At 44.5% G+C, this 25,654-nt stretch overlaps 2 protein-coding genes across 2 annotated transcripts in view; one reads left to right on the forward strand and one right to left on the reverse strand.

Moving 5' to 3' along the window:
• The window catches only part of Rhoj (ras homolog family member J), an 85,704-nt gene extending 83,605 nt beyond the window's left edge, over positions 1-2,099 (forward strand). The window contains exon 5 of the mRNA XM_059279538.1: positions 244-2,099. Within this exon, the coding sequence (XP_059135521.1) occupies positions 244-390 (147 nt within the window). The 3' untranslated portion in view covers positions 391-2,099. The remainder of the gene's footprint in view (positions 1-243) is intronic.
• Positions 2,100-15,073: 12,974 nt separating this feature from the next.
• On the reverse strand, positions 15,074-16,901 carry Gphb5 (glycoprotein hormone subunit beta 5). The gene is made up of 2 exons (XM_059279728.1): positions 16,627-16,901; positions 15,074-15,262 (listed from the first exon to the last, which is right to left on the reverse strand). Exons 1-2 carry the CDS (start codon positions 16,828-16,830, stop codon positions 15,074-15,076), a joined length of 393 nt encoding a protein of 130 aa, XP_059135711.1. The 5' UTR covers positions 16,831-16,901.
• Positions 16,902-25,654: the final 8,753 nt, after the last annotated feature.

Here is a 25,654-nt window from a genome sequence, read left to right on the forward strand (position 1 = left end):
TGCCAAGAGATTCATAGCAATGAGGAATAACCTAAGATGGCTGCCGCCCACACCTCTGAGGTGCTCGGTAGGCCCAGTGACCCTGCTTTGTTCCACACAGACCGGCCTCTTCATTTTATTGTCATGCTACATTCCATACACAAATGGAAGGACACTGGAAACAGGCTGTGGGGGGGACAAGCTGACCCGGGGGGCCTGGCAAGGCAGAGGGTTGACACTCACGACTCTTTCTTTGTGTTTAAGATTGGAGCCCAGTGCTACCTGGAATGTTCCGCCCTGACTCAGAAGGGTCTCAAAGCGGTTTTTGATGAAGCCATCCTCACTATTTTCCACCCCAAGAAGAAAAAGAAAGGTTGTTCAGAGTGCCACAGCTGCTGTGCAGTTATCTGAAGTTGCCTGAGACCTGTCTCCCTGCCATCCAAGGGAGTGAAGAGCAGCCAGTCTCTGGGACCCGCCTCTAGCCAAAAGGGAGGGGGTGACCAGAAAGGAATCCCTGCATCCCGAAGGCCTGTCCCTGTGCCCTGCCAGCTTCCCAGCTCAGCATCCTGTCACCACTGCCTCCTCCCCAGGCTGGAGCATCCACACTGCGCGTGGAGAACGCTGAGCCACATTCAGTCAGTGCGCTGGGGAGGTATTGGAAGCAAGTCACAATCGTCCTGTATTTCACATCTCCCCTTCCACCGATGTGAGCCAACGGGAAGTCACGCTGGAAAACCAAGCACTCTGTCCTGCAGTGGGGGCCTTACTTCCTGTGTTTGCCAACTTGGGAATACAATGCCGACATTTTCCCTGAGACTGTTGTTTCAGCCAAGTGTCTCAACATTTGTTTCTATTAGGGTTTCCTGAGGTCCAGTCACTTGAGCCTCGCAAGTCCGCATCAAAATAGTTCAAAGACAAGCTGGATTATGCTCACTCCTATTGACAGTGGGTCTCTGCCAATGTCCTTAGAGCCAACATGTACCTCTGAATGCCTGATTACAAAACAAAAGCAAAAACAAAACAAACAAAAAAAAACTTTACAACTTTTATAAACTGTCAGACCTATGATTTTTTAGCCTTTTTAAAAAAAAAAAAATCCTGTGAATTATTACACCTTCTCCAGTTTTGCCAAAGATTCATCCTACAAATGCTTCAGGTGACAGGGAGCCTGCTCTTGCAAACATCTACTGTCATTCAACCTGAAAATGGACAGTCTTTGAAGAAAGAAATAGATTTCTGCTTTTCATCTAACTTGGTCAGGACAAGAAGATGGCAAAAGCCATCTTCCTGATCCAGCAGAGTGGGCCTGCCCCACCCCTCACAGGTCTGTGCCTTCCCCCCAGTCACACTTCCTCCTGTGCCCAGGAGAAACTGGGGAACACTGTGTTCCCCAGTCATAGCCTAGGGAAAAAGAAAAAGACCTTAAAAGAAAAAAAGGGTGGAGGGCTCTGGACACCAGACATGAAAAATGTGTCCCAGAATCCTTCAGGGTCAAAGTGCCTTAACTCTTCTACTTGCTTCAGCTGAAAATGCTACTCAGCTTGCCCATATTAAGCCTCAGTTCAGGACAGTTTCCAATTGCAGCCAGTGCGAAAATTATTGCCTCTCTCCTTCTTTCCTTAACTTCTCCCAAATGTCCATGGAGGATAAGCTTAAGTGGATCCCATTCCAGCCTGAGGCACTGCACCTAATGGAGAGTTTGGTCCTGAGCAGGAAAAGCTCCCAGTGAGAAATCCTGCACCTTTCAACGTGACAATTCCCAAACAGCCAGGGACACTCTGTGTTTTAATTAGAGGCTGTGATTGGCCCTGGTTAGTCTTATTTGCTTACAAATGCCCTGAAATTACCCAGGGAAGCTGATTTCTCCTTTTTTTTCTTTATTGCATCAGTAAATCATATCTTAGCAATATGAAAATATTTCACTTTTTCTGAATTGAAGCTCCATCTGTTGGGAAAAGCATCCCAATCTTTCTAGTCTTTTCTGCTCATAGAGGAACCACAGAAGAGAATTGTATGATATGGGTCTTCTTAAGACCTTCCATGACACCCCTTCAGTCTTTGGGGGTTTTGTTTGTTTGTCTGTTGTTTAGAATTTCTGAAATGTATTTTTGCTTCCTCTACATGTCAGTACTGTTTGATTTCTCTCCCATATAATGGCAAAGAGTTTTCTGAAACACACACATACATGCATCCATACACATACATGCATATCATACATACATGCACACTCACATACATGCATGCACACGTGCCACCTAAAAGGAAATAAGAGTTCTGTCTGCTTTCATACATGGAAATCGAATATGCATGAGCCATAATGCTGTGGAGGCTATTATTTACCTTCAGCTAGGCAATGAGTATGTGATCCTATAATGACATTAGTGCTGTCAGCCAATTTTGCTACAGTATGGCATAGTTGCATCTTGCTAGCAGGCTGTTCCTCACTTCTTATTTTTGTGGAGGAAAGACTGAAAGCAATATATTGGCTCCACCGGGAGAGTTCCCTAATATGTGCAGTCAACAGGCAGATCTCTCCCCTAGCCATCAGCTCCAAAATGGACCAATGAGATTTCTATAGCAGGACCTGATTTGTTTCACAAAAATGTCTGCTGCCCCAAGGTTGAAAAACAACTGTTCTGAGAATTAGAAACAAAAAGAATTATAAAAATCAAAATAAAGATTTGCTAATAGTCCACTCCATCTTCCAAAGTCAACAAATGGCAGCTAATATCCATGTGAGGACAGAAAAGGTCTCAGAACCTGTAGCACAGTCCCTCAGTGTGTAGATGAGACACTCAGCTGGGATCAACGGAGAGCGATGTGCTGTGCAGAGCTGAGGCAAATCCTGACATCTGCTTCCCACCCAGCACTAGGCAGTCCCACACTAGTTCACTTGTCATTACCCATATCAAGCTGGAGTTCTGCAAGCAGATCAGTAGAGTTGCATTTGTTTCTCTTACATCTTTCAGCCATATTTTAAATGCTTAATGCCATGTAGTTAAGCCACCACACTGGTAAGGTGTGGTAAAGTGACGAGAATTTGATCTTCTCACCAATATGCCTGCAATCCAGAGCAAACTGCCATGTAATTAAGTAGCTAGTTTGATGGATTTTTTTTTCACTTTGATGGTTGATTGTTCAATAGAGTTGATGAGCAGCTTAAGCTAAGACACAAATCAAAGCCACGTTCATAGTAAGAAACCTGGGCTGATTTCTTCCAAGGAAAGTTCCGTTCTAAGAACCACTATAGAAGTCATTAACAACTACAACCTAAATCAGGAATTACAGAAGAGCAAAGTCAAAACCTAAGCTCTGCACTTCCAATGGGGAGTGGGTTTCGGGTTTTTCGGGTTTTTGTTTTTTGGGGGGTTTTTTTTGAGGATAATATGTATGGTTATAATACATAAAGAATTATTGGGAAGACTTCTGGTCTGTAGGAACACTGTCAATTGAAGTGGATGTAGCCATGCACGATTCTCACTGCACCACCAACAAGGAAATAGAAGGAAACCAGTCATAACTAAACCTACAATGTTTGGAGGAAATAAAAAAAAAAAAAAAAAAAAAAAAAACTAAGCCGGGCATTTGTGATCCCTGTCCTTAAGAGGCAGAGGCACAAGGATTTCAGTCAGTTTAAGGCCAGCCTGGTCCACAAGGCAAGTTCTCATCCAACCAAGCTACATAGGGAGACGCTGTCTCAAAATAAATAAACAAATAAATAAATACTAAATCCCGAAGTGAATCCAACAAAATGGTGATTATTTGAGGTGTAAGTCCCTATGAGCAACAACCTTAGGAAATTCAGCATTTTCAAGGAGAAACTTCTGAATTGAGGCAAACCTCTTAAAATACCATATAATAGAGCTAGGAATGGTGGCATGCACATATAATCCCAGCACTCAGAAAGCTGAGGCTAGATGATCATTAAGTTAAGTCCAGCCTGGGCTACACAGTGACACTCTGCCTCAAAAAAGAGTTCACAGAAACCACGTGACATTCACTGAGCAAACATTCCTGAGACCAGTGTGATGAAAACTTCAAGTTGTGCTTTTGCTTTAAAGACATATTTGATGTCATGCTGGACATTGTTATCTAACATGTTCTATGTTATTTTGAAATCCATCCTTGTTCAGATGCCTGAGCGTGAAGTGTGCTCACTCTCAAGAGAGCTACAGATGACTGGCTATTCTCTTGGTAGTCTCCAACTTCATTGAGAAGACTTCCCAAGCACTTGTATTCCCAGAAACAGTATCTTTTCTGGAATAATAGAAACAGAAAGGAAAAGGAGTCAGGCAAACTGAGTTGCTTACAAAGGAAGGTGAGCACTCTGAGAAATGAGACATTTAGAGAACCGAGAGGAAGTTACAACTAAACACAGAGCAAACCATAGGCTTGCTCACTCTGGGGAGAGTTCACTTCTGACCAGCATCCAGAGGCTGAGGGAAGCCGAGGACCGGGAATATCAAGACCATGTCATGGGCAGTCATGGCAAACCCTGTGGTAATATTAGGAATTCTGCTCTGAACGGAGGTCTGCGGGTGCTCTTTGCAGCTTTAACGGCATGGTAGAGGAGAAATCTTCCACATCCTCTGCCTGTGTGTAGCAGAAAGTCAAGGGAAACTTACTAAGAAACAGGAATGAATACATAAACAACCTCGAAAGTCCCATGAGCTAAACCTTGATAAGGCTAACTCTGGAATACTTGTGCTCAGGTATACAGGTGATATTGATTCATGTTCACAAAGATATCCCTAAATACAAAGATTATATTAATAATAACAGATGCTATCAGTGCAGAAAAATAAGATAAAATGATCGAGTTCATGGTGCTTCTGTGGTCAGCAATAAACAGAAAAGTACCCAAAAACACCAAGCTCTCTGCTCAGCCACCAGGGTCTTAGCCTGTCTCTCAGGGGGTCAGAGGGAGTGAGCCAGGGCCTGGCTCATGTGTGAAAGGATGTGATGTAAGTTCAACCCCAGCCGTGGGCCTTGAGGCTCCATTCCAAGAAACTAGACTAATGGCTGGATGATGAATCTTGGTTACCACTTGTGCTTTACTTCTAAGGGGCTATAATGTTCAAGACAAGGGTTGCTTTGGTGCATGGGTGTTAGAAGCATGGCCCAGAACCTTTATAACACTAAAGCCAGAGCAGTGTGTGGTCTTTAGCAACAAACCCCGAGGTTTCAGGATGTGAGATATCTTTGCTGAACGGCACCCAATCTGTGTCACTGACGACATGAGACCTGCCGCACTGTGAAGAAAGGGAATTTTGACTAGCAGATCTGGCCTCTCACTGCCTCCATGAGGCAGTGTTTGGAGTTTGTTAGACCTTTGGAGGGAAAACAGAAACACCTTCTGAGTAAGAGCAATACATCTTCGGTGGTTAATAGATCTGCATCTAAAATCACCTTTCCCAGTCATCTTTGATACATTTGTTAAGCAATCAGGTTATTGCCTCTTCAAGGAGCCCCAGGCAAGAATGTTAATGAATTTGTACTCTCATCACTCAGTAGAATTGCCTTTGCTCTGAGTAAGCAGCAAGCACATATACTATATACAGGGACATTACCAAACTGTAACCGCTGCTTCTCCCATACATATAAGGTGCACGGAGTCAAGGGACTTCCAGCCAGCTTGTTCATAGGGTGGTGTTCCTATAGTCTCCCATGTAATGGCTATTCTCTGTACTTGTTGCATAATTAATAGAATATTATTTCATGTACTCCAATCTCACTGTTTATCTGTATCACATTTTTGACATGTCATTAAATGGCCTTTTTTTTTTTCTGTTCTCATTTGTGGGGCCATCAGGGGTTTCCATCAGCCACTCATGCAAATTGCCTTCTGAAGGTGTCTTTCTACAATGGGAAGTTGTCCAGCTCCTTACTACTCAAACGTGATCCAAGGATTGGCAGCCTCGGCATCACTTGGTAGCTAGTCAGGACTATAGCATTTTGGGGCCCAGTTGAGACCAACTGAACCAGAACTTGCACTTTAACAAGACCCCAAGTGACTCAGACATATATTAAAAATGAGGACATACAGTCTGTGAGATATCCAGGTCCTTATCGTTCTGTATATCCAAGCATAGCGCTGAATGATGAAGAAGGAATCAGTGTGGATGGTCTCTCGGATGCTGCCATGTAGGTGCTGCTTAGGTCAATATTTAAATCGTTCATCTACCAGTTGACTAGAGAGTTGTCAATGTCTTTTCTTTTCGTCATATGCCGCCCAGCTGCGGTCAAAGAACAACATATTTGGAAGCAAGCAGAAAAGCAGCATCTGGCTTGAAAGATCTGCTAAATCTAAACTATTCCGTTCTGAAAGTCATTCTGGTATTTATAAGTGTCCTACTTTGCTTCTCTGTTGCTTTGATGAAACACTGACCAAAAGCAGTTGGAGGGAAGAAAGGACTTATATGACTTACAGCTTCCAGCCTATCATCAAGGGAAGCCAGCGCAGGAGCTCAGACAGAAACTTGAAGCAGGGGCTGTGGAGGGGTGCTGCTTACGGGCTTGCACTCCATGGCTTGCTCAGCCTGCTTTCTTATACACCCCAGAACCACCTACCCAGGAGTGGCACCACCCACAGTGAGCTAGGCCCTCCCACACCAATCATTGATCAGGAAAATGCCCCACACAGATGTCTATAGGCCAATCTAATAGCCTGGGTGTGCTTCCCAGCGCTGGGATTACAGGTGCACAATGTACTTGACTTTTTATATGGGTGCCAGAGATCTGAATTCGGGTCCTTATGCCCGCACAGTAGGCACTTTACCAACTAAGCCATCTCCATAGCTCCTTGTTTGGTGAGTTCTCGTCTCTTTTCTGGGACAGTCAAATAACATCCCAGTCCAGGCTTTCTGCAAGCCTGTGTTCATTTAAATAGAAATGGTTCTGCAGAAATAACCAAATGCCGAAGAAGAGAAATCTCCCTGGCTTCTAAGCCTACTTACTTTTCCGCCCCGTGTACGATGCTTACACGCTCCAAACTGGCTGAGCACGTTCGTGGAACATTAGTCCTTTGGGCTCTGCTCTCCAGTCTTATGATGCTGAAGTTTGCAGGCTGCTTCCAATGGACTTGGTTTCTCATTTAGAGCGGTTAAGGCGTCCATGGGGAGAAGTTCCATGATGGTTTCTTGAGCTTGCTCAAGCAGGCCCCGAAAGCTGAGCAACAATCTTCCTGAAACACTTCCAAAGTGTTTTTAAGTGCCAGATGTTTTGAGGCCCCCAGCTCCCAAACCACCACCACGTGTTTTAAGTGTGATCAGCATATTCCAAAAAGAAATGGAAGCTACAGACTCAGAACAGCCTGGAAGCTTGGGTCACCTAACTTGATGGCTCACCTCTCCACACAGTGGATAGCAAACCCGAAGAGCACACACTTCAGGTGGGAAGAACATGTCTACAAATGGCGCTAAACCCTACTTCAAGACAATTAGTTTGGAGCATGCCAATATACTTTATTTAGTTTGTTTTCAGAGACTACATGTTCTCTCAAATGGTTTTAATTTGTATCTGTGACTTTACCTCTATTCCTTGATTGTATCCCTATCTTCAACACTGCTAAATGTTCACGTTCAGCTCTGCAATATCAATATCCCTGTTAAATCAAGATGGTTTTTGTTGTCTTCCAAGGACTGTTTGTCATTTATCTCAGTGGTCTGAGGATTTCTAGGGAAGGTCTTGCATGACTTTCTTTTTAAATAATGACTTTATTTATCCTTTGATAAGTCCGTGCAATATATTTGATCCCACCTCCCTCCCCATCCAACTCCAAGTTCTTTGTCTTTCTAAAAAAAAAAAAAGTACATTAGTGTTGACTAACCAACTACTCCTGAGCATGAGGCTTGCCCTGGGGTGTGGTTGACAAACCCAGCAGCATTCCTCTGAAGAAAACTAATGTTCCCTCTCTCAACAGCTATCAGTTGCAAATAGTTTCTTGCCTTGGGGTGGGACTTCATACCTACTTCTCCTCCAAGCTGAAGGAACTTAGGGTCAAGTACAAAGCCAACAAGTTGGGGGGCGGGGGCGGGGAGGGGCTTGCTTTGTTTCTCATGATAAAGGTTTAGAAAGATGGCTAGACTAACCTTCTAAATCCTTCCCGCTGGGGAAGTGTCTGCCTTACATTGCCGATTCCGAGCTGTGCACCTGCTCGCTTCTTCTCTCACTCCTTCCCTAGCTCCCTTAGATGTCACCTGCCTGAAGAGCTTTTGCACCCCCTGTAGACACTTCAGGGTCACAGCAACCAGACATGAACCCCTCCTGACTGCCCAACACACCATTCCATCCATAAAACCAAAGGCAAATGCCTGAAGAGCCATCATGTAAATAAGGAGCAGACTTGGGTGCCAATAGATGTTCCATTAGGAGAAAAATCTCAGCAGGATCAGGGAGGGGGCTCAGCAGGTAGGGACCCTGCAATAAAATCTGATGGCCTGAGTTCAATCCCTAGGACCCCCAAGGTAGAAGGAGAGGACTAACACCCTTGGGTTGTCCTCTGATCATACACACTCCATGGCACTGGTACACACACACACACACACACACACACACACATACACACACGCATGCACGCATGCGAGCGTACCTGTACACATGTGTAAATAAATAAATGTAATGAGAATCTTTTAGAAAAATCAACATTGAAGAATTCGCTAAAGAGTAGATTAAAAAGTTATTTTTAGTAGTTTGCTTAAGATTCTGAAGTTGAAAACTAGGAAAAACTAGGAAAGATGGGAGCATAATATTTTGTTTCTCTGTTTTTTAAAATACAGTCTCAGCCGGGCAGTGGTGGCGCACACTTTTTTTTTTTTTTTTTTTTTTTGGTTTTTTGAGACAGGGTTTCTCTGTGTAGCTTTGCGCCTTTTCCTGGAACTCACTTGGTAGCCCAGGCTGGCCTCGAACTCATAGAGATCCGCCTGGCTCTGCCTCCCGAGTGCTGGGATTAAAGGCGTGTGCCACCACCGCCCGGCCCAGTGGCGCACACTTTTAATCCCAGCACTTGGAAGCAGAGCCAGGTGGATCTCTGTGAGTTTGAGGCCAGCCTGGTCTACAGAGCAAGCTCCAGGACAGGCACCAAAACTACACAGAGAAACCTTGTCTTGAAAAACCAAAAAAAAAAAAAAAAGAGTCTCACCACATAGCCCAGGCTAGCTTCAAACTCTTGATCCTCCTGCCTCAGTCTGCTGAGTGCTGAGATGACAGGTATATGCTACCATTCCTGGCACTATGGGTACATAAATATGTATATATTTGAAATAAATATATCCTGATTGAAGAAGACAAGTAGGTCTCATGAAAAACTTTATGAAATGCAAATTATTTTATCAATTTGCATTATTTTTCAATTAGATACATAGTTCATTGTCGATAAAATGATTTTATTGGTTTAAAGTGCAATCAATCTGATGAGCTAATTGGGCCATCACAGAAGAACCTAGTGCTTTTCTAATGTCTTGTGGAAGAGGGGAAACATGAATTACCACTTCCACCAGGAAGTGTAAGGAAGCCAGAAGTGAAATGGTCTGTGAAGGTTTATATTTCCATATGAACCCAGCATGATGCACATGCCTGAAATCCCAGTACTCAGGAAGTGGAGACAGGAGGATCAGGAGTTCAAGATTATCATTCACTACACAGGGAGGCCATCCTGGGCTACTTGAGAGTCTATCTCAAGGAGAGAGATCAGGGAAGGGAAAGGAGAGGATTTACATTCCCCAATCAACACTGCTCTGTAGAAAAGAACTCTCCCTACTCCTTACCTTTCACTAACTACAAAATAAACATATTTCTGAATAAGGAATTGCTGAACAACCATTTATTGGGAGCTAGTCTGGGAGGCCCCAGACCACCATCCCCAGCATCCAGTTTCAAATCACCTAGGAAACCACTGCAAAGCCATAACCCTCACCTCTTGTTTCTTCTAATCTTCTGCTGTAGCATGGTTTCTTTTCTCCCTCAGACACTTCTCTGGTAAGATATGATCTGTACTACAGAAACCATTCCTTTCCTGAAACCAAGTGAACATCCCAATCTCCACAGGGTGACCCAGCCTCCAGGAATGACAGAAAATGCTAATGAGCAGTCTGGCATCCATCAGCTCAAACTGTGCCAAACAGGAATGACTCAGAAGAACCTTTCCCAAAAGGTATCATCATGCCTCAGTAGAACGTGGTTGATCTGAGTCAGAGAAGCCAAGTGCCTTAGTTAGGATTTCTATTGCTATGAATCGATACCATGACCATGGCAATTCTTACAAAGGAAAACATTTCATTGGGGCACGCTTACAGTTTCAGAGGTTTAGTCCATTGTCATCATGGTGAGTAGTATGGCAGCACAGCAGCAGACATGGTGCTGGAGAAGGAGTTGAGAGTTCTGCATTTTGATCCCCAGGCAGCAGAAGGAAACTGTGTGTCACACTGAGCAAAGCTTGAGCATAGGAGACCTCAAAGCCCACCCCCACGGTAACAAACTTCCTCCAACAAGGCCACACCTTCTCCAATAAGGCCATGCCTCCTAATAGTGCCACTCCCTATGGTCAAGCATTCAAACACATAAAACTCTGCGGACCATAAACCACCACACCAGGCGTGTGTGGCTTATTAGCTGTGTTAGTATGGGCAAGTGACTGGGTATGTCAGCTTCCTCATCCATAAACCAGCAATGGTAAAATGATACTAATAATACTTAGTAGTGTGGTTGACACAGACTAAAGACGTAAGACCAGGGAGATGGTTCAGTCAGTAAGGTGTTTGCTGTGCCAGCATGAAGATCTGAACCACCAGAACCCACAAACAACAGCGTACAAACTGAGCTTGGTAGCACATATTTGTAACCCCAGCCCTGAAGAGATATAGACAAGAGAATCCCTGAATCTCACTGGCCAGCCAGCCTAGCCTAATGAGCGAGCTGCAGGTTCAGAGAGAGACCTCTCACAAAACAAGGTAGATAGCTCCTGAGAAATGATGTCAGGGGCTGACCTCTGACCTCCATGTGCGTATAGGTGTGTGTGTGTGTGTGTGTGTGTGTGTGTGCACACGTGCAAGCGTGTATACACAGAACTGAGAATTCATAAATGTGGGAGTTCTATAAATGGTAACAACATTTGCATCTTTATTTCCAAAACAGTGCTTTGTACAAAATTAGAGTTAATAAATATTTATGGGAAAGAAGGCTGTGCAATGGACTGAGGGGAAAGAGGAAAAGTTAAAAAGAAAAAAAAAAGATTGGGTTTCTCGCTGTAATAAATCCTGACAGATGTTTTCCTCTTTTTCCTTAGTAAATTTCCTGATCATCATATATAGTTATTGTAATTTTTTTAATTCCGTGGACTAGCAACTCCACTGTCTGTTAGGCAGTACCTACCACATACCCTGCAGGTCATAGGCCCTCTAGTCACTATTATAGCTCTGTTGTCTGCCACGGTGGTAATGTCCTCCTTGCCTCTTCTAGCTATATGTCACCATCTGGTCTCTGCAAAGCCCTGTCAGCTCTGCCGACACCTAGAAGCCCAGGCCCATGGCAGCATCCCCTGGCCTACAGGGAACAGTCAGGATGGAACTTTTCTGTGGTAGGCGTGCCCTTCACTGAGGCAGCCCTTGTTTCTTGGATAAAGAGAGTGTCTTCTGAACCTCTCAGATGAACACAGACAGCTGGTGGGTCCTCTGGTCCTATGGAATACTCCCATCTCATGCTTGTCTTTGGCTCCTTGGTACTCTGCCAGCGTAGTTAAAGTCTCTCCTCTTCACTGATAGAAGTCACAATTTCTCCCAAGCTGGCAGGAGCCATCCCAACAGCACACCGGGACAAACTCCTAATGTTCTTACGCTTATACATCCTGAATCTCCTCCATGTGGCTACATTCTCCTCAGTCTCTTCCCACCCTACACCCATTGCCATGTACTTCTACCCATCCCTCTGGTTTGCATTACCCACTAGCTCCTTCAGCAGAGACCTTCATTCCTCCCTGACGGAAAGCAAGTCTTCCCTTAATTATCCTCTGGAATAGACCAGTTTGTAGGGACTGGGCTTGCAGATCATTGGACAATGTACTTGCCTAGTTGGCACAAGGCCCTGAGTTCAATATCCAGCACCATAAAAAAACGGGTGTGATGGCACACACCTAAAACCCCAACACTTAGGAGGCAGAAGCAGGAGTATTAAACCATAGGAATCATGGACACTAGTTGAGAGGACCGTTATAATAAAACAACGTCCACCTTAGGTCCTCCATGTGGCTTTCCAGCTAGGGGAGTCTGCTCTCCTCTGGCAAGGAGGAGCTAGTGGGCCCCTCTGCAGGGGACCAGCAAGTGCATCCACCTGCTTGTTCCCATTCCAGGCCTCTGTGTCTCTTTCCTTCCTATTAGGACCATGAGGAAGAACAGAAGAACCATGGTGGCAGAGTCAGCCTTTTAAATGATTGGACTGCTCTCCCGGTTAGATCACGGGTCTGGTTTTCACCTCTTCAAATGCAGCTTCCACACCATGACCAAAGGCCTTTGATTCTACTTAATACTGAACTAATGCCAGAGTCCTTGTAACTACCCTTATCCTGCCTTCATATTTCTCACACATTATATATACGATATTAGTGAACACGAACCTGTATGTATCCCACAGCAGTTCCCATCAGAGAAATGTGAGCCACCGGGATACTACAGCCTACATATTGTCCTGACAACCAACACTACTACATGCTATACTTTTTAGTTGAAATGCCCCAAACAGAGTTGTGGTATTTTGAATGTAATTGATGCCCATAATCTCACAGGGAGCAGCATTATTAGGAGGTGTGGCTTTGTTGGAGTGGGTATGGCCTTGATGGAGGAAGCGTGTCACTGTGGGGGTGGGCTCTGAGGTTTCTTACTCAGGATACCACCGAATGTCTCAGTTGACTTCCTGTTGCCTGCAAGCCAAGATGTATCCAGCACCACATCTGCCTGCACACTACCATGATCCCTGCCATGATGATAATAGACTGAACCTCTAAAATATAAGCCAGCCACCACAATTAAATGTTTTCTTTATAAGAGTTGCCATGGTCATGGTGTCTCTTCACAGCAATAAAAACCTAACTAAGACAGAAGTCATGTGGCCTATCTCATTACCCTTAAATTTATTTCAACCTGCTTCCTAGAAGACCAGACTTGATGGAGGACCACATCAATGAGCCCCCTCAGTCTCTGCCTTCCAGTATGATTCCCATTTGATTCAAGGGTATGGAAAGCGAGTAGGTTGGGATATCCCCCACCTCTTCCCATGCCTCAGCTTGGCAAACAGCTGCAGCATCCCACTAAGGACCACAGCTCCTGCCAGGCACTGGCTCCTCTCCTGTGTTTGCCTTGGTATTTGATAATCACATCCTTCCCCATCACAGCACCCTAAGGTTGCCCACTACCTCCAAATCACAAGTGTGTCAGCCCTCCTCGCTGGTTCCTTTAACTCTGGTCAAATGTCAGTTTTTTCCTGCCAAAGTTGTTACTAATGCTGTGCCCATCTTTCTTGAATCTCCGGCAAGAGGACTGGCCTAGAAAACCCAGAGGAAGGCTCCTAAAAATGGAAGGAGGAAGAATGGAAGGAAGCCCTGAGCTGTCTATAAGCAGCATCGTCTCTCCCCCGCAGATACCACAGCTGCTCAACAGCTTTCTGTGTGGTGACTTCCTCCTACGAACACATCTGCAGCTACAGGTTGGGGTGGCTTTTGCTCAAGTCCTTTGTCCCTAGACAGTCACCCCCAGCATCCTAGGCCTTACCCACCAGTCTCAACCTTTGCTCTGTAGATTTTCATGGACTCAGTAATTCCTCCTTCAAGGAGCACTCGGGGATCCCAGCTTGGACCCAACAGGGGCTGCAGATACAGGACCCCTGGGACGCATGCTACCACACAAGTCATCTGTGTCCCTTAGCAAACATGAAACCCCAAATGAATGCTTCAGTCAAAAGAACTTCAAATTTCCAAGTGCCTTTATTGTTACACCAAGTAAAATAAAAACTAGAAAGACTTTTCTAAAAGTTTGCGTGAATTCAGGTGACAGGGAGCATACTTTGTTGACATCTATATAGACACTCCTGGAGTATTCTAAAAAAGAACAAAGTTAAACTCAAACCCCCCAATGCCAAAGCTAAAAACATTTGCATAAAATTAGAGTTTAAAAAGAAGGTCACGGAATCAGCGGTTGTAAGATTTTAGAAAAAGCAAGAGCCCATGACCGCAGCCTCTCTCTGAGGCAGCACGGCAGCCTTGCCGCCACAAACACTCAGGATTCTGAGTCTAAGAAATCGCCATTTAGGTTTGAAATATACTAAACAGGCAGGGACATTTGTGACTGGTCACTTCCCTGTGGCCATGGGAGAACATTCAAACCATGAATTTAGTCTCTGGTGTTTTTAAACCTAAATGATAGCTTCTAATTACATTTTGCGAGTTTTATTTTGTTTGTTTGTTTTTTTAATTGGCAAGTGGACACTTCCATAAGGATCTTAAGGGAATGGAGGGACTTCTGCTTGGGAGAGAAATACCCACACCTAAACAGCTTTTTGGTAGCAGTCGGGACTCTCTTTATCTCTTATCGAGGTAATTGCTCAGTGGAAAGGGAAATAGAGCATTCTCTCGGAGAACACTCAAAGTTGGGTTTCCTTTTGAGCAAGGAAGAAAGTGCATTGGTGTTGATCATACTTTGCCTTTTAATCATAAATCCAGCTGGAGTTCAATGGCAGAATGTGGGGATTTATAGGCTTTCTGGAGCTTAATGATATCCAGTTCCTTTAAATAAATGCTACAATGTCAATCAAAACTGAGGGCGGGTTGTAATATACAAATCACGTTCCCAAAATGAAGCAAAGAAAATCTAATTTACAGACGTATGAACCGGAGACATTATCCTGGGGAAGGGTCAATAGTGTTTGACATTTTTAGCGTGAGTGTGCTGCACCTGTACCTCGTGCCTAACTGAGCAGAGGAAAGCCTGAGCCAGGCTGGCCCAAATTCAACCGTACTTGACTGCAGGGGATAGAGCAGATACATGGGGGGGGGGGGGGCGGATCTGTGAGGCTCCGGCCACCAGCTGCGTTCTGAAGACTACGCTCGCTGGCTTCAGATGGTCTCACACTCGGTGGTGTCGGTGGAACACGCCCCGCAATCACACCGGACAGCCACCGGGTAGGTGTAGAAGGGATCGACTCCTGGAGCACAATTAGGCAGCTTGACAGTCACCTGCTTGGTCTCGTTGTAGGTACAGACTCGGTGATGGGCTTCGATGTAGGGAGGCTCCAGGATGGGTTTCTGTGCCCACAGGTAGAAAACAGGAAACCCATTAGAATGCAGCATCCTGATTCCTGTTCTCGGTGCCGTCCATCACTAGTTATTTACTTATCCTCTGACTCCTCCCACCACGAATAACACCACCACCACCACCCCCAAGCAGGAAGACAGTTTGCTCACTACCATATCCTGAGCTTCCTGCGCAAGTCCATGAAACACAGGAAGCACTTAGTAAATATTTAGCCAGCAAATAACTGGTCTTCCTTCTCCCATTCTTTTCCCCTACAAGTCTGTTTACAACAGGGAGTGAGCCTTTTAAAATATAAGTCAGCCACGGCCCACCTCTGCTCAAAGCCCCAGAAATTTCCCCATCTCGCTCAGGTTTAAAACGTCAAGGACATTAGGATTCTTCTCAAGTCCTTGCGTTTTCCGCCTTTATTTTACTGTTGATGTGGGTTATAGTCCTGACCTTGCCCATCCCCTCTCCAGGCTCCAGTCACAGCCGTCTGAATCCTCCTTCAGATCAGCCAGGAACTGAGGATCTTTGCATCTGCTGTCCCTCTGCCCAGACTTAGGCCAATAAATAAAGTGTTGTCAATCTGAAATTCAAGTTATCCGAGTTCCCTGATTATTTTTTAAATTTGACTTCTCTTCGCACTGTGGGGTTTGAGGTGGAAGGGGGTTGGTGGGGTTTTTGGTTGGTTGGTTGGTTTGCTGGGGGAGCAGTCGGTTTGGCTTTGATTTTGCTAAAACCTGGCATCTGGAAGCCCGGGGTCACGAGAAGTCATTATTTCAGCAAGAGGTCAGTGCAGCCCATCATTATACACACACTCCTCAGTTCAGCCAGCTTTGAGATGTGTATACCCATTTTCAGGGAAGGGCCAGACGTAACTGAGTCTAAATGGACTGGATGGATCTATCACTGAACTGAGGGGAAAGGGCTGTGACAGAACCTGGGACTAGACCTATAGCTTCCGGGTTCTTTTGGGTAACTGCCTGACTTCCTCACAGCTGAGAAAATACAGGAAGGAGATGTGGTCACAGGTTTGGACCAATAATTTATTTCCGACTTTGCACTGACTCCCTCTTGACTCCTTCCTTGTGATCTTTACAGTGGGTAAACAGTAGCATCTGACCTCTTAGAGATGGCTCCCAAAAATGCAGAAGCGTGGAAATTACATTACCAACCTCACTAGCGCTGTGGAAAAGAGCACCACCATGGTTTTCAGATCATTTGGAAGAACCAACAATAGTGCAGTCGGGTTTTTTAAGTCCAGAGGACAGGGCAGACGTGCCAGCTCCCCCTCAGTCATGAAACAGTGAACACTTACACTCAAGAAGCTGGCCCTGAAGCCACTGCCATCCAAGCCTGTTGCACTGCTTACCTCCCAGGTCTCGCAGCGGCCCCAGCAGGCATCAGTGGTGATCCGAAGTCCTCTGCAACCTGGCTTCTTGGCCAGGAAAGTGAACTCCCTCACAGCACAGCCCACGAAAGTGTGCAGGTTCCCACTGGAGGTGCTGAGGACAGAGTCACAGCCACCCAGAAGAAGGAGGGTCATGGCACCAAGGACAAGGTATGCCAGCTTCATGCTATTCCCAAGGAGGGAAAGGAAACAAAATTGAACATACCCAACTGCTCACCATGGTGCAGCCTACAATGTGTAGGTCACTCCCAAAGAGACCTTGCTTTTAGCATTACAGGAAAAAAAAATGAGCCAAGGGACTGTCCACTCCAACAGCATCTAACTAGCTCCAGTAGATAGTCAGTAGCTCTTTCTAGACACCCTACCCTCGATCTCAGGCTTTTCCTTGGTGAACTCCAACTTCTGGAACCTACTTGTATGTAAAAGAAATTTATCCCAATGAAAAGTAAGAGCAACACCCAAAGAAATGTAGAGCCTAAAATAATACATGAATATGGATACTTTCTTTTTTATCCAGGTTTGGGGTATGTATGTATCATGTTAGAAGCTTTGCACACATTTGTATTTTTAGTGCCACAGATGGGGAATAAATGGGGGAGGTAGATAAGTATTAATAATGGCATACCCTGGCTTGTTATTACTAACCAAACCTACCATACAGAAAATATTATAAACCCTGGTGCCTGGCATGGCAGTCACTTATAAAATGTATTCTACTTATCACAGATCACATCTGTTCCATGCTTCTGCTGTGCAAAGGCCCTATTGGAACTCAGTTTAAAAGCAAATGATGGAAAGCCAGTCACAGTCTACCATGGAGCCTGTCCTCTCTGGTTCTCGGTCCTTTCTGGTGCTCTAGCAGCACAGAATGGGCCCTTCATGGCTGGCCCACCAAACAGAACCCACCTGGGCATCACATTTGTGGAATGCTACCAGGTCAGTACCACTCAGGAGTAGTTACATTTCCAAAGCTGCTCTCATGGTTCATACGGCCTCTGGGGGCTTCCCCTGAGGAGGAAGGAAGGAAGAGATGGAGAGGTACTTACCTGAGCTTGCTGGGGTCAACTTTTCCTTCAAAAGTTGCAATGAGTGGGCAAAGTTTGCTCTGGGGAAGTGTCTGCTACCCTTCTGTTATCAGGCCGCCTCATTACTCAAATATATAGGGAGGGTCTTGTCAATCAAAGCAAGAGCAAGGCAGATTCTTACAGGAATGGCTAAGCACATCAAAGCCAGGGAATATAAAGCCAGTCTCTATTTTCCAAAACTGATTCACTTTAAGGGTGGTGTTTTGTTTCTTGACATCACTGAATGAAACAGAAAGTTGCCTTGGTGGGTGACATAATCCTGAGGAGAGAGTCAGAGGTGGTTCACCTGGTTCTCAGAGAACACGTGTACTGGGACAAGATGGATCAGAGTCTCCTTCGTGGTAACAATGGCCTGCTTTAGAGACAGTAAGCTGCTAGCAACTTCTGGCAAGTCCTTTCTTTACACTTACAATGTTGAAAAACAGCAAGACAATAATTCTGACTTGGAAACAACATGGCATCACCTACTGACAGATGGAAAGAAAATTTGAAAGTCTTAAAGATCATTTAACTAGTAATCTTTAAATGAATCACACAGGTAAAATACAGAGATACTGGAAATGACTGGCTTCATACACAGGAATTAAAGACAACTTTTACTTTTTTCTACATGCTTTCTGGGATTTTTTTTTAACATGGGTCAGATTTTGGCTTTTAAAAAGTCATCTAGTCTGATTATTTTAAAATGAAAATAAAAAGTTATCTATGTGTACTGCATAGAAGGACATTCAATGGTGTTTAGTGAAACCATATTAGATTTCTGATCTTGTGCTACAGCAGCACAGTCCTCCTTATGAGTAGGGAATGTGGTTTATATTCCATTCCACAATGGTAGCATGTAGACAGATGAGGAAGCTACTTGTTTGTGGCCCTTTCCTGGGTGTTCTAAAAAGTAAATGAAGCAGACATCTGTGCCCTCAGGAGTTTACATTTCATGACAAATCACGACATACCCAGAGGCATTCAAGATGCATATTAAATGGCCGGCAACACAAAATAAAGCATCCCCATTTTCTGCACAGAAAGATTTTTTTAAAACAAATACAGCCTTTGTTAAAGGTTTGCTCTTGCGGAGCAAACACATAACAACAATCAACGAACCCATCAATGAATCACCAATCCCTGAAATCAGGTTATTTTATAGATGGTGCAACTTGGCTTGGACAGAGGACCTTCTTCAGCCCTCCAGCCTGCTCACAGAAGAGCCAGAACCAGGACACTGTGGGAACAGACTGCTCACCTGGCCTTGCTCTACCTAAGTTGCTGGGCCAAGAGCTAGACAGCAAGTAGGAACTGATGTCCTGAGCAATGTTTCTGTGCAGGGCTGCTCATGCCCTTTAGAATTGGCATAGGCATACTGGCCCGTGATCTCACAAGAAAGGCAACAAAGTGAGGCCAAGAGTCCCCTTCTTCCACAGTCCCTGACTGCCCGGTAATGCAGTGTGCTCTGGCGTGTCCCTACAGGGTAGCTGGGACCTGCTGGCAGAAATGGCTGCCTGGGATACTGTACTAAGGTAACTACAAGCAGTCCAGGTAGAGGGGGCAGGAAAGAGGGATGGTGGTTGGTTGTCATCTTTTGCCATCCTGACGCTCTACTGTGCTACAAGTACACAGACAGAGTCAAAGGTCGGGAATGTGACTGCCAAGGCAACATTGAGTGCTGGGACTTCTGGAATACCTGTGCATCTACCATCTTCCCTTCCGCCTACGCTGAGGTTCCCACCACTGAAGTCACTCTCATGATGCAGCACCCAGAGATGGAGGCCATGTCTTGGAGCACAGGCCCCCAGCATCTGCCCTAACTTGGTTCTATTTTCATCTTAACGTAGGTTCACTGTCGCCTCGGAGAATGGACAATGTTCAGGTTCTTTGGAGGCTACGAAATAGGAGACGAGGGGGCTATGATTTGGATATTTTTAAACGTGTGTCCCCCAAGCATTCATATGTTGAAAGTTTATCCTCATGGTAGAAACTTAATCCAACTATGGTGGTTATATCTGGGGCCTTTGGAAGCATCCAGAACAGTCCTAAGCAAAGTGAGAAATATTGAAGATATTACAAAGGTGATTTCAAAATATCTTACAGTTGTAGTTTAAAACAAAATCAGCCTAGTGTAGATATAAAAGTAAACACATGGACCAATGGAATAGAGGATACAGAAATAAACCCACCATCTTCAGTCAGTTGTCAATCAAGATGCCAAAAAAATGAGGTGGCGAAAAGACAGCCCACTAACAAACACTGATGGTCAAGTCTGGTCCCCACACGTGGAACACAGAGACTAGATCCCTATCTCACCCTGCACAAAAACCAATTCAAAATGGATTAAAGTGATCATGGAAGGCCAGAAAATTTCAAACTACAAAAACCAGGAGACACACATCGAGACGTTGGCATGGATGATTGTCTAAGAACAGTAAAAGGAACTGCAAAAATTCAAAAGCTTTTTTTTTCCACAGCAAAGAAAATGATTGGCAGAATGAATGGGCAGCCTACAGAATGGGAGAAAAATCTTAGTCAGCATCTACCTGACAGAGGACTAGCATCCAAAATATATAAAGAACTCAAAAAATAGCAAAAAAAAAAAAAAAAAGGCCAAATAATCTAATTAATAAATGGGTGAATGATCTGAACAGACACTTCACAGAAGAAGTACAGATGACCAATAAATACATGAAAACAGCCCTCAATATCTTTAGCCACTGGGCAAAAACAAATCAAAACTACGTTGAAATTCTCTTACCACAGTCAGCATAGCCAGCACCAGGAAAACAAAAACAATAAATGTTAATTAATATTTGAAGAAAAAAGTGTTGAAAATATAAATTAGTTCAGCCACTATAGAGATTAGTATGAAGATTCCTTAAAAAGGTAAAGAACAGAACTACCATATGACCAAACCACCCCATTCTTGGGTATATACCCAAAGGAATCAAAGTCATCATACAACAGAGATACCTGCATACTCATGCTTATTATGCCACTCTTTACAACAGTCAAGATATAAAAGCAGCCCATATGCAGGTCAAATGATGAATGCATAAAGAAACTGTAGCATATCTCGTAGTATCAGAAGGTACAATTCAAACATCAGAGGAAGAAAAATCAGTAGTCCTACCCAGATGTAGAGCCTATGAACCAAAACAATGATCAGCCCAGCAAGATATCCCTAATGGTTCAAAAAAGGCACTTTTATCTTTGGAGATAACCAACAGCTGTCTTATTAGACTTATGGCCTTCTTAGCTAGGGATTCTATTGCTGTGAAGAGACACCATGACCACAGCAATTCTTCTAAAGGAAAACATTTCACTGGAATGGCTTATAGTTCAGAGGTTTAGTCCATTATCATCATAGCAGGTAGCAATGGCAGCATGCGGGCAGACATAGTGCTGGAGAAGGAGCTGAGAGTTCTACATCTTGATCTGCAGATGGCAGAAACAACTGTGTGTCACACTGACTGTAGCTTGAGCAAAGGAGACCTCAAAGCCCACCCTCATGGTGACACACTTCCTCCAACAAGGCCACACCTACTCCAACAAAACCACACCTCCTAACAGTGCCACTCCCCATGGGGGCCATTTTCTTTCAAACCAGCACAGGGGGAAATTCATACCTGGGACTGTAAACCTAGCCAACTACCCATGGCTGGGGAGATCATGAACCCCTGAGGGGAACCTGCAAGGACCGTTTCTTAAACCAACATAATTTCTAACCGTATTCTAAATACGTATCCTTATACCCATAGATAAGTGTCGCTCTCGTCAAAAAAGCTTCTACAGAGATCCACGACTAGTCAAAATTCAGGGAGTAAGTGACTGCAGGGTGCCCCATCCCAGCTGGTACAACTATAATATAACCCCTGAACCTAAGGTTCAGGGAAAATTGTGGAGGAGAGGCAGAAAGATTGTAAATGCCAGAGGACCAGAATGCCTGCTACAAGATAATCTCTTCTAAACATGACAGGGAAGCCCTATCCATGAAATCTCAACAACGTGGCTGTCTAAACAAGATCTGCAGAATGACAACACCAGGTGACATGGCAGCACAAATTGGGGACATCTCACAAAGCCTCACCCCTAGATGAAGAGCTACAGAAAACCAATGGCTGCTGAGAGAGAGAGACAGACAGACAGAGAGAGAGAGACAGAGAAACAGAGAGAGGAAAAAAATCAGTTTTCTCCAGGGATGAGCTCCCTGATAGGTTATCTAGTCCCAGGTGGTTAGCCCTAAACACATGAGCATCAGCATAACATTAAATAGATTCATACATTATGTACACATATGTGTGTGTGTGAGTGTAACTATAAATAAAGAGGAAGAGACCCTAAGTTTGAGGGAGGGGAACATAGGACTTGGAGGGGCAAAGGGAGGGGTGAAAATGTTGTAAATACAGTACTCAAGTATGAAATGCTCTCAAGTATTTTAATTACATTTTTAAAAGAAGTGAGGGTGGTCATCCGGTATGCTGGAGTTCTCAGCATGCCTTCACATGTGTCGCCCTGTTTTTGAGCAGTGTTTTGGTGGAATTTTGTATCATGGTGATCTCACATAGGTCTCTAACGTGCCACGGCATCTTGGCTTCTCACAGAGCGCTCTTGGGTCTCCCCAGCCTTTACCACAATGGCAGCTGCACCTGTGAGGTGCAGATCAATGCCTGCTTCTTCCTGTGCAAAACGAAGAGGAAGTCACGGAAAAGAAAAAAACGAAGGTTATGGGCAAGCACCTCAGGGAACCCAAATAGCCAGGAGTGTAGCCCAGATGCCTCACCTCCTTAGTAATCAGGGAAATGCCAATCAACCGAACACTGGGAACCATGTGGCTATCTCCCCAAGCAGACTTTGACCTCTGGGATGATGGACGCTTTTGCCTTTATCTCCTTGTTGGCTATTTCCAGAACCAGACGATGGTGGCTTCAGATCCTTCTCTCTCAAGACCCCAGAACTCCAAGAGCTCCACATGGTTTGGGAGAAAATACCTGAGAGTGGTCGGAGCATTAAAGCCAACACCTTCAAAACATAAAGAGAAGGTCAGAGGCGAAGAGCCTTCACTAGTCAGTCCAACTTGTTCTCGAGGCAACTGTGTACTCAAGACAGGTACCCCGCCTCCGACACAACTGCCTTCTTTGTGTGTATGTTTGCTTGTTTATTTTTTATTTACTTATAACATCTATGAAGGCAAGGGCCTCATCGGGGTTATTCACTAAATTCATTGTATTACCTAGTTTATAGAAGGAACCAGGTATTCAGTTCCCACTTGCAAATGAGCAAGTGGGCTGGAGACTTGGCTCAGTGGTTAAGAGCACTTACTACTCTTGCAGCAGACCTAGATTTGGTTTCCAGCACCCACATGGTGGCTCACCACCACCCGTAACTCCAGTTCCAGATGATCCAGTGCCCTCTTCTCGATCCTTGGGCACCAGGTATGAGCATGGTACACAAGAATACACATACAGGCAAAACACCCTTACACATAAGATAAAAATAAATACAGATTTTTTTTAATGCTGCCAACCCCTCGTGGGACCTGCGTCATGTCATCTGTGAGATGATGGATTTAGTCTTTAATGACTTTCTTGTCTTTATAAATGGTTTGATACTGAGAAAAGAAGAAGAGGAAAGAGGAGGAGCAGGGGCTTTAGGGAAGTGATTAGATAAGGTCCCCAGGGTGGAGACCCCCAAGCTTGAATCCTACTGATTTCATAGGAAGAGGGGAAAACCAGAAGGCATACATACACTGCATGGGCACCATCTGTCTCCAGCCCTGAGATGCTCTGTCATCTCAGGGCTCCTTACTGAGAAGGCCATCACCAGATGCAGCCCCTTAATTTTATGTTTCCAGACTGTAAATCATAATACCCTCTTTCTTTATAACCTCACCTATCCGTGGACCCAACACCCCCTTCTTACTTCTTCTGGCACCCCCTTCTTACTTCTTCTGGCACCAGGCAAACACATGGTGAATACAGACAGACAGACAAACAGTCATACACATAAAAAAAATAGAATAATTAAATATTATTTTAAAGATTCAATCGAATTATGTCTCTACATGGCTTTTCACTGTGCTTGCTACTTGGTGTGTAGGCAGTGAACATCACTTCTCTCTCTTTCCGGGGAAATGCATCATGTACCACCGAGAAATTAAAACGCTGGGCCATGCCAAGAAATATTAGGCATATCCTGATTTCAAAGACATCAAATGTCACAGGGGTGGGTGCAAAGGAGTCTAAGGCTAGAAGAGGCAAATCTTTGGGGGACTGTGAGGTCTCAGTGGCATTCAGAACCAGAATCCTACAGGAGTAGGGGAGCTCAGCTCCCTTCCCCCAGTCAACCCGTGGTGCTTTGACCCAACACCGTAATTATTACGCTTTTTTCAGCCCAAGAAGAAGGTAAGATTGAAGGGTCTGATTAGCCCTTAAGGTCCAGGTGACCATACCTAAAAAAAAAATCAGCCTATTGTAAGTCTATGTGAATAGTCAAGCTGGCTAGGACAGGCAGCATGTTCTGAGCGTTCATCCTGCTCCACAGGGACTAAGCTACCTCCTCTGTCTCTTAAAAAGACATCCTAAGAGGTCAAAAGCATCCACGCTCTAATGTGGCTCCCCTGATGTCCTCTCAGAATACACATACTCTGCCCAAGGGTCAAATTAATTACTGCTGTGCCTCCTGTGGGTGATTTAAAAGCCACAAATAAAATTACATGTTTTAAGGAACTAATAGAATCAATCACTTTCTTACAAATAGATATAACCCAGGTCAGCCTTGGCCCTTACAAAGTTGTGTATTGCTTTTCCTATCTCTTATTTGTAAGGAAGGAAACTTCTGGGCTCACAAATGAAGATGAATAGTGAAGACTTTTAGAAGAAATTAATTTTATTGGAAAGTCATTTCTTCTTCTGACAACACTAGATATTTGTGGGACAGCTCTTAGTGTTATTGACTCAAAGAGATAACATTTGTCCTAGATGATGATGTCGTTGCTATGGTAACTTCTTTTAACAAGACTAAAAATAATGAAGCCTGTGTCTGATTTTACTAGGACAAGTCAAGCCTTTCTACAGACCCATCTGAAAGAAGTATCTGTCGACTGCCACAGATTTATTTTGAATTAAGGGGCACGTCATTTAAGGGCTGAAGTGAATTGTTTTTATTTTCCGCCTGACTCCACCACTTCTGGATGTTGTGGCTCTGCAGGGCACGGCAGGCACATGTCTAACCAAGAGGAACAGAGAGGAGTTTAATGAGTCACAAAGAGGCATTCTTTATTGCAAGTGCGTCTTGTATTCTCCTTGGCATGAGTCCACAAGGCTTCTGGGTCCCTGAGCCCTTCCTCTGTAATCCCACAAGAAGTCTCACAGACAATGGCAAGACTGTTGTTAGCTACGTGTTGAAGCAATAGAACTCTGTTTGGTAGATACTGGCTGTATTCAAAAAAGATTCCTGGTCTTGGCTCCATAGTCTTCACAAGTGTGCCTATCTGTTGAGAAGGGAACAGGAGAGCCAGGCACCTTCTCCAATCCTCAACTCACAGATATGAATCAAGAGCCTACTGTGTGCCAGGCACTTTCTCCATTCCTCAACTCACAGATATGAATCAAGAGCCTACTGTGTGCCAGGCACTTTCTCTTTCCTTCCATGTTTAACTGAGCATCTCCCTGAGTGTTACAGTTACAATGAGTACATGTGGTGCAGTTATGAATAAATCTGGGAACCTGGTGATGTGTAGCTGTTCCTTGGGATTGAAACATCCCCTGCTGGAGGGAGCAGAGAAGCCATCAGGCTCATGAAACTCACCAGAAACTTCACAGATTCAGGAAACCCATGAAGCACCCAAGACTCTCAAGGCCCCTTCTCGGGTTAGATAAGCATGGGAAATGCAAGAAATGCACAGTACTACGTGGAAT

This window comes from Peromyscus eremicus, chromosome 14 (genome assembly GCF_949786415.1).
Source record: "Peromyscus eremicus chromosome 14, PerEre_H2_v1, whole genome shotgun sequence".
Lineage (NCBI taxonomy): Eukaryota > Metazoa > Chordata > Mammalia > Rodentia > Cricetidae > Peromyscus > Peromyscus eremicus.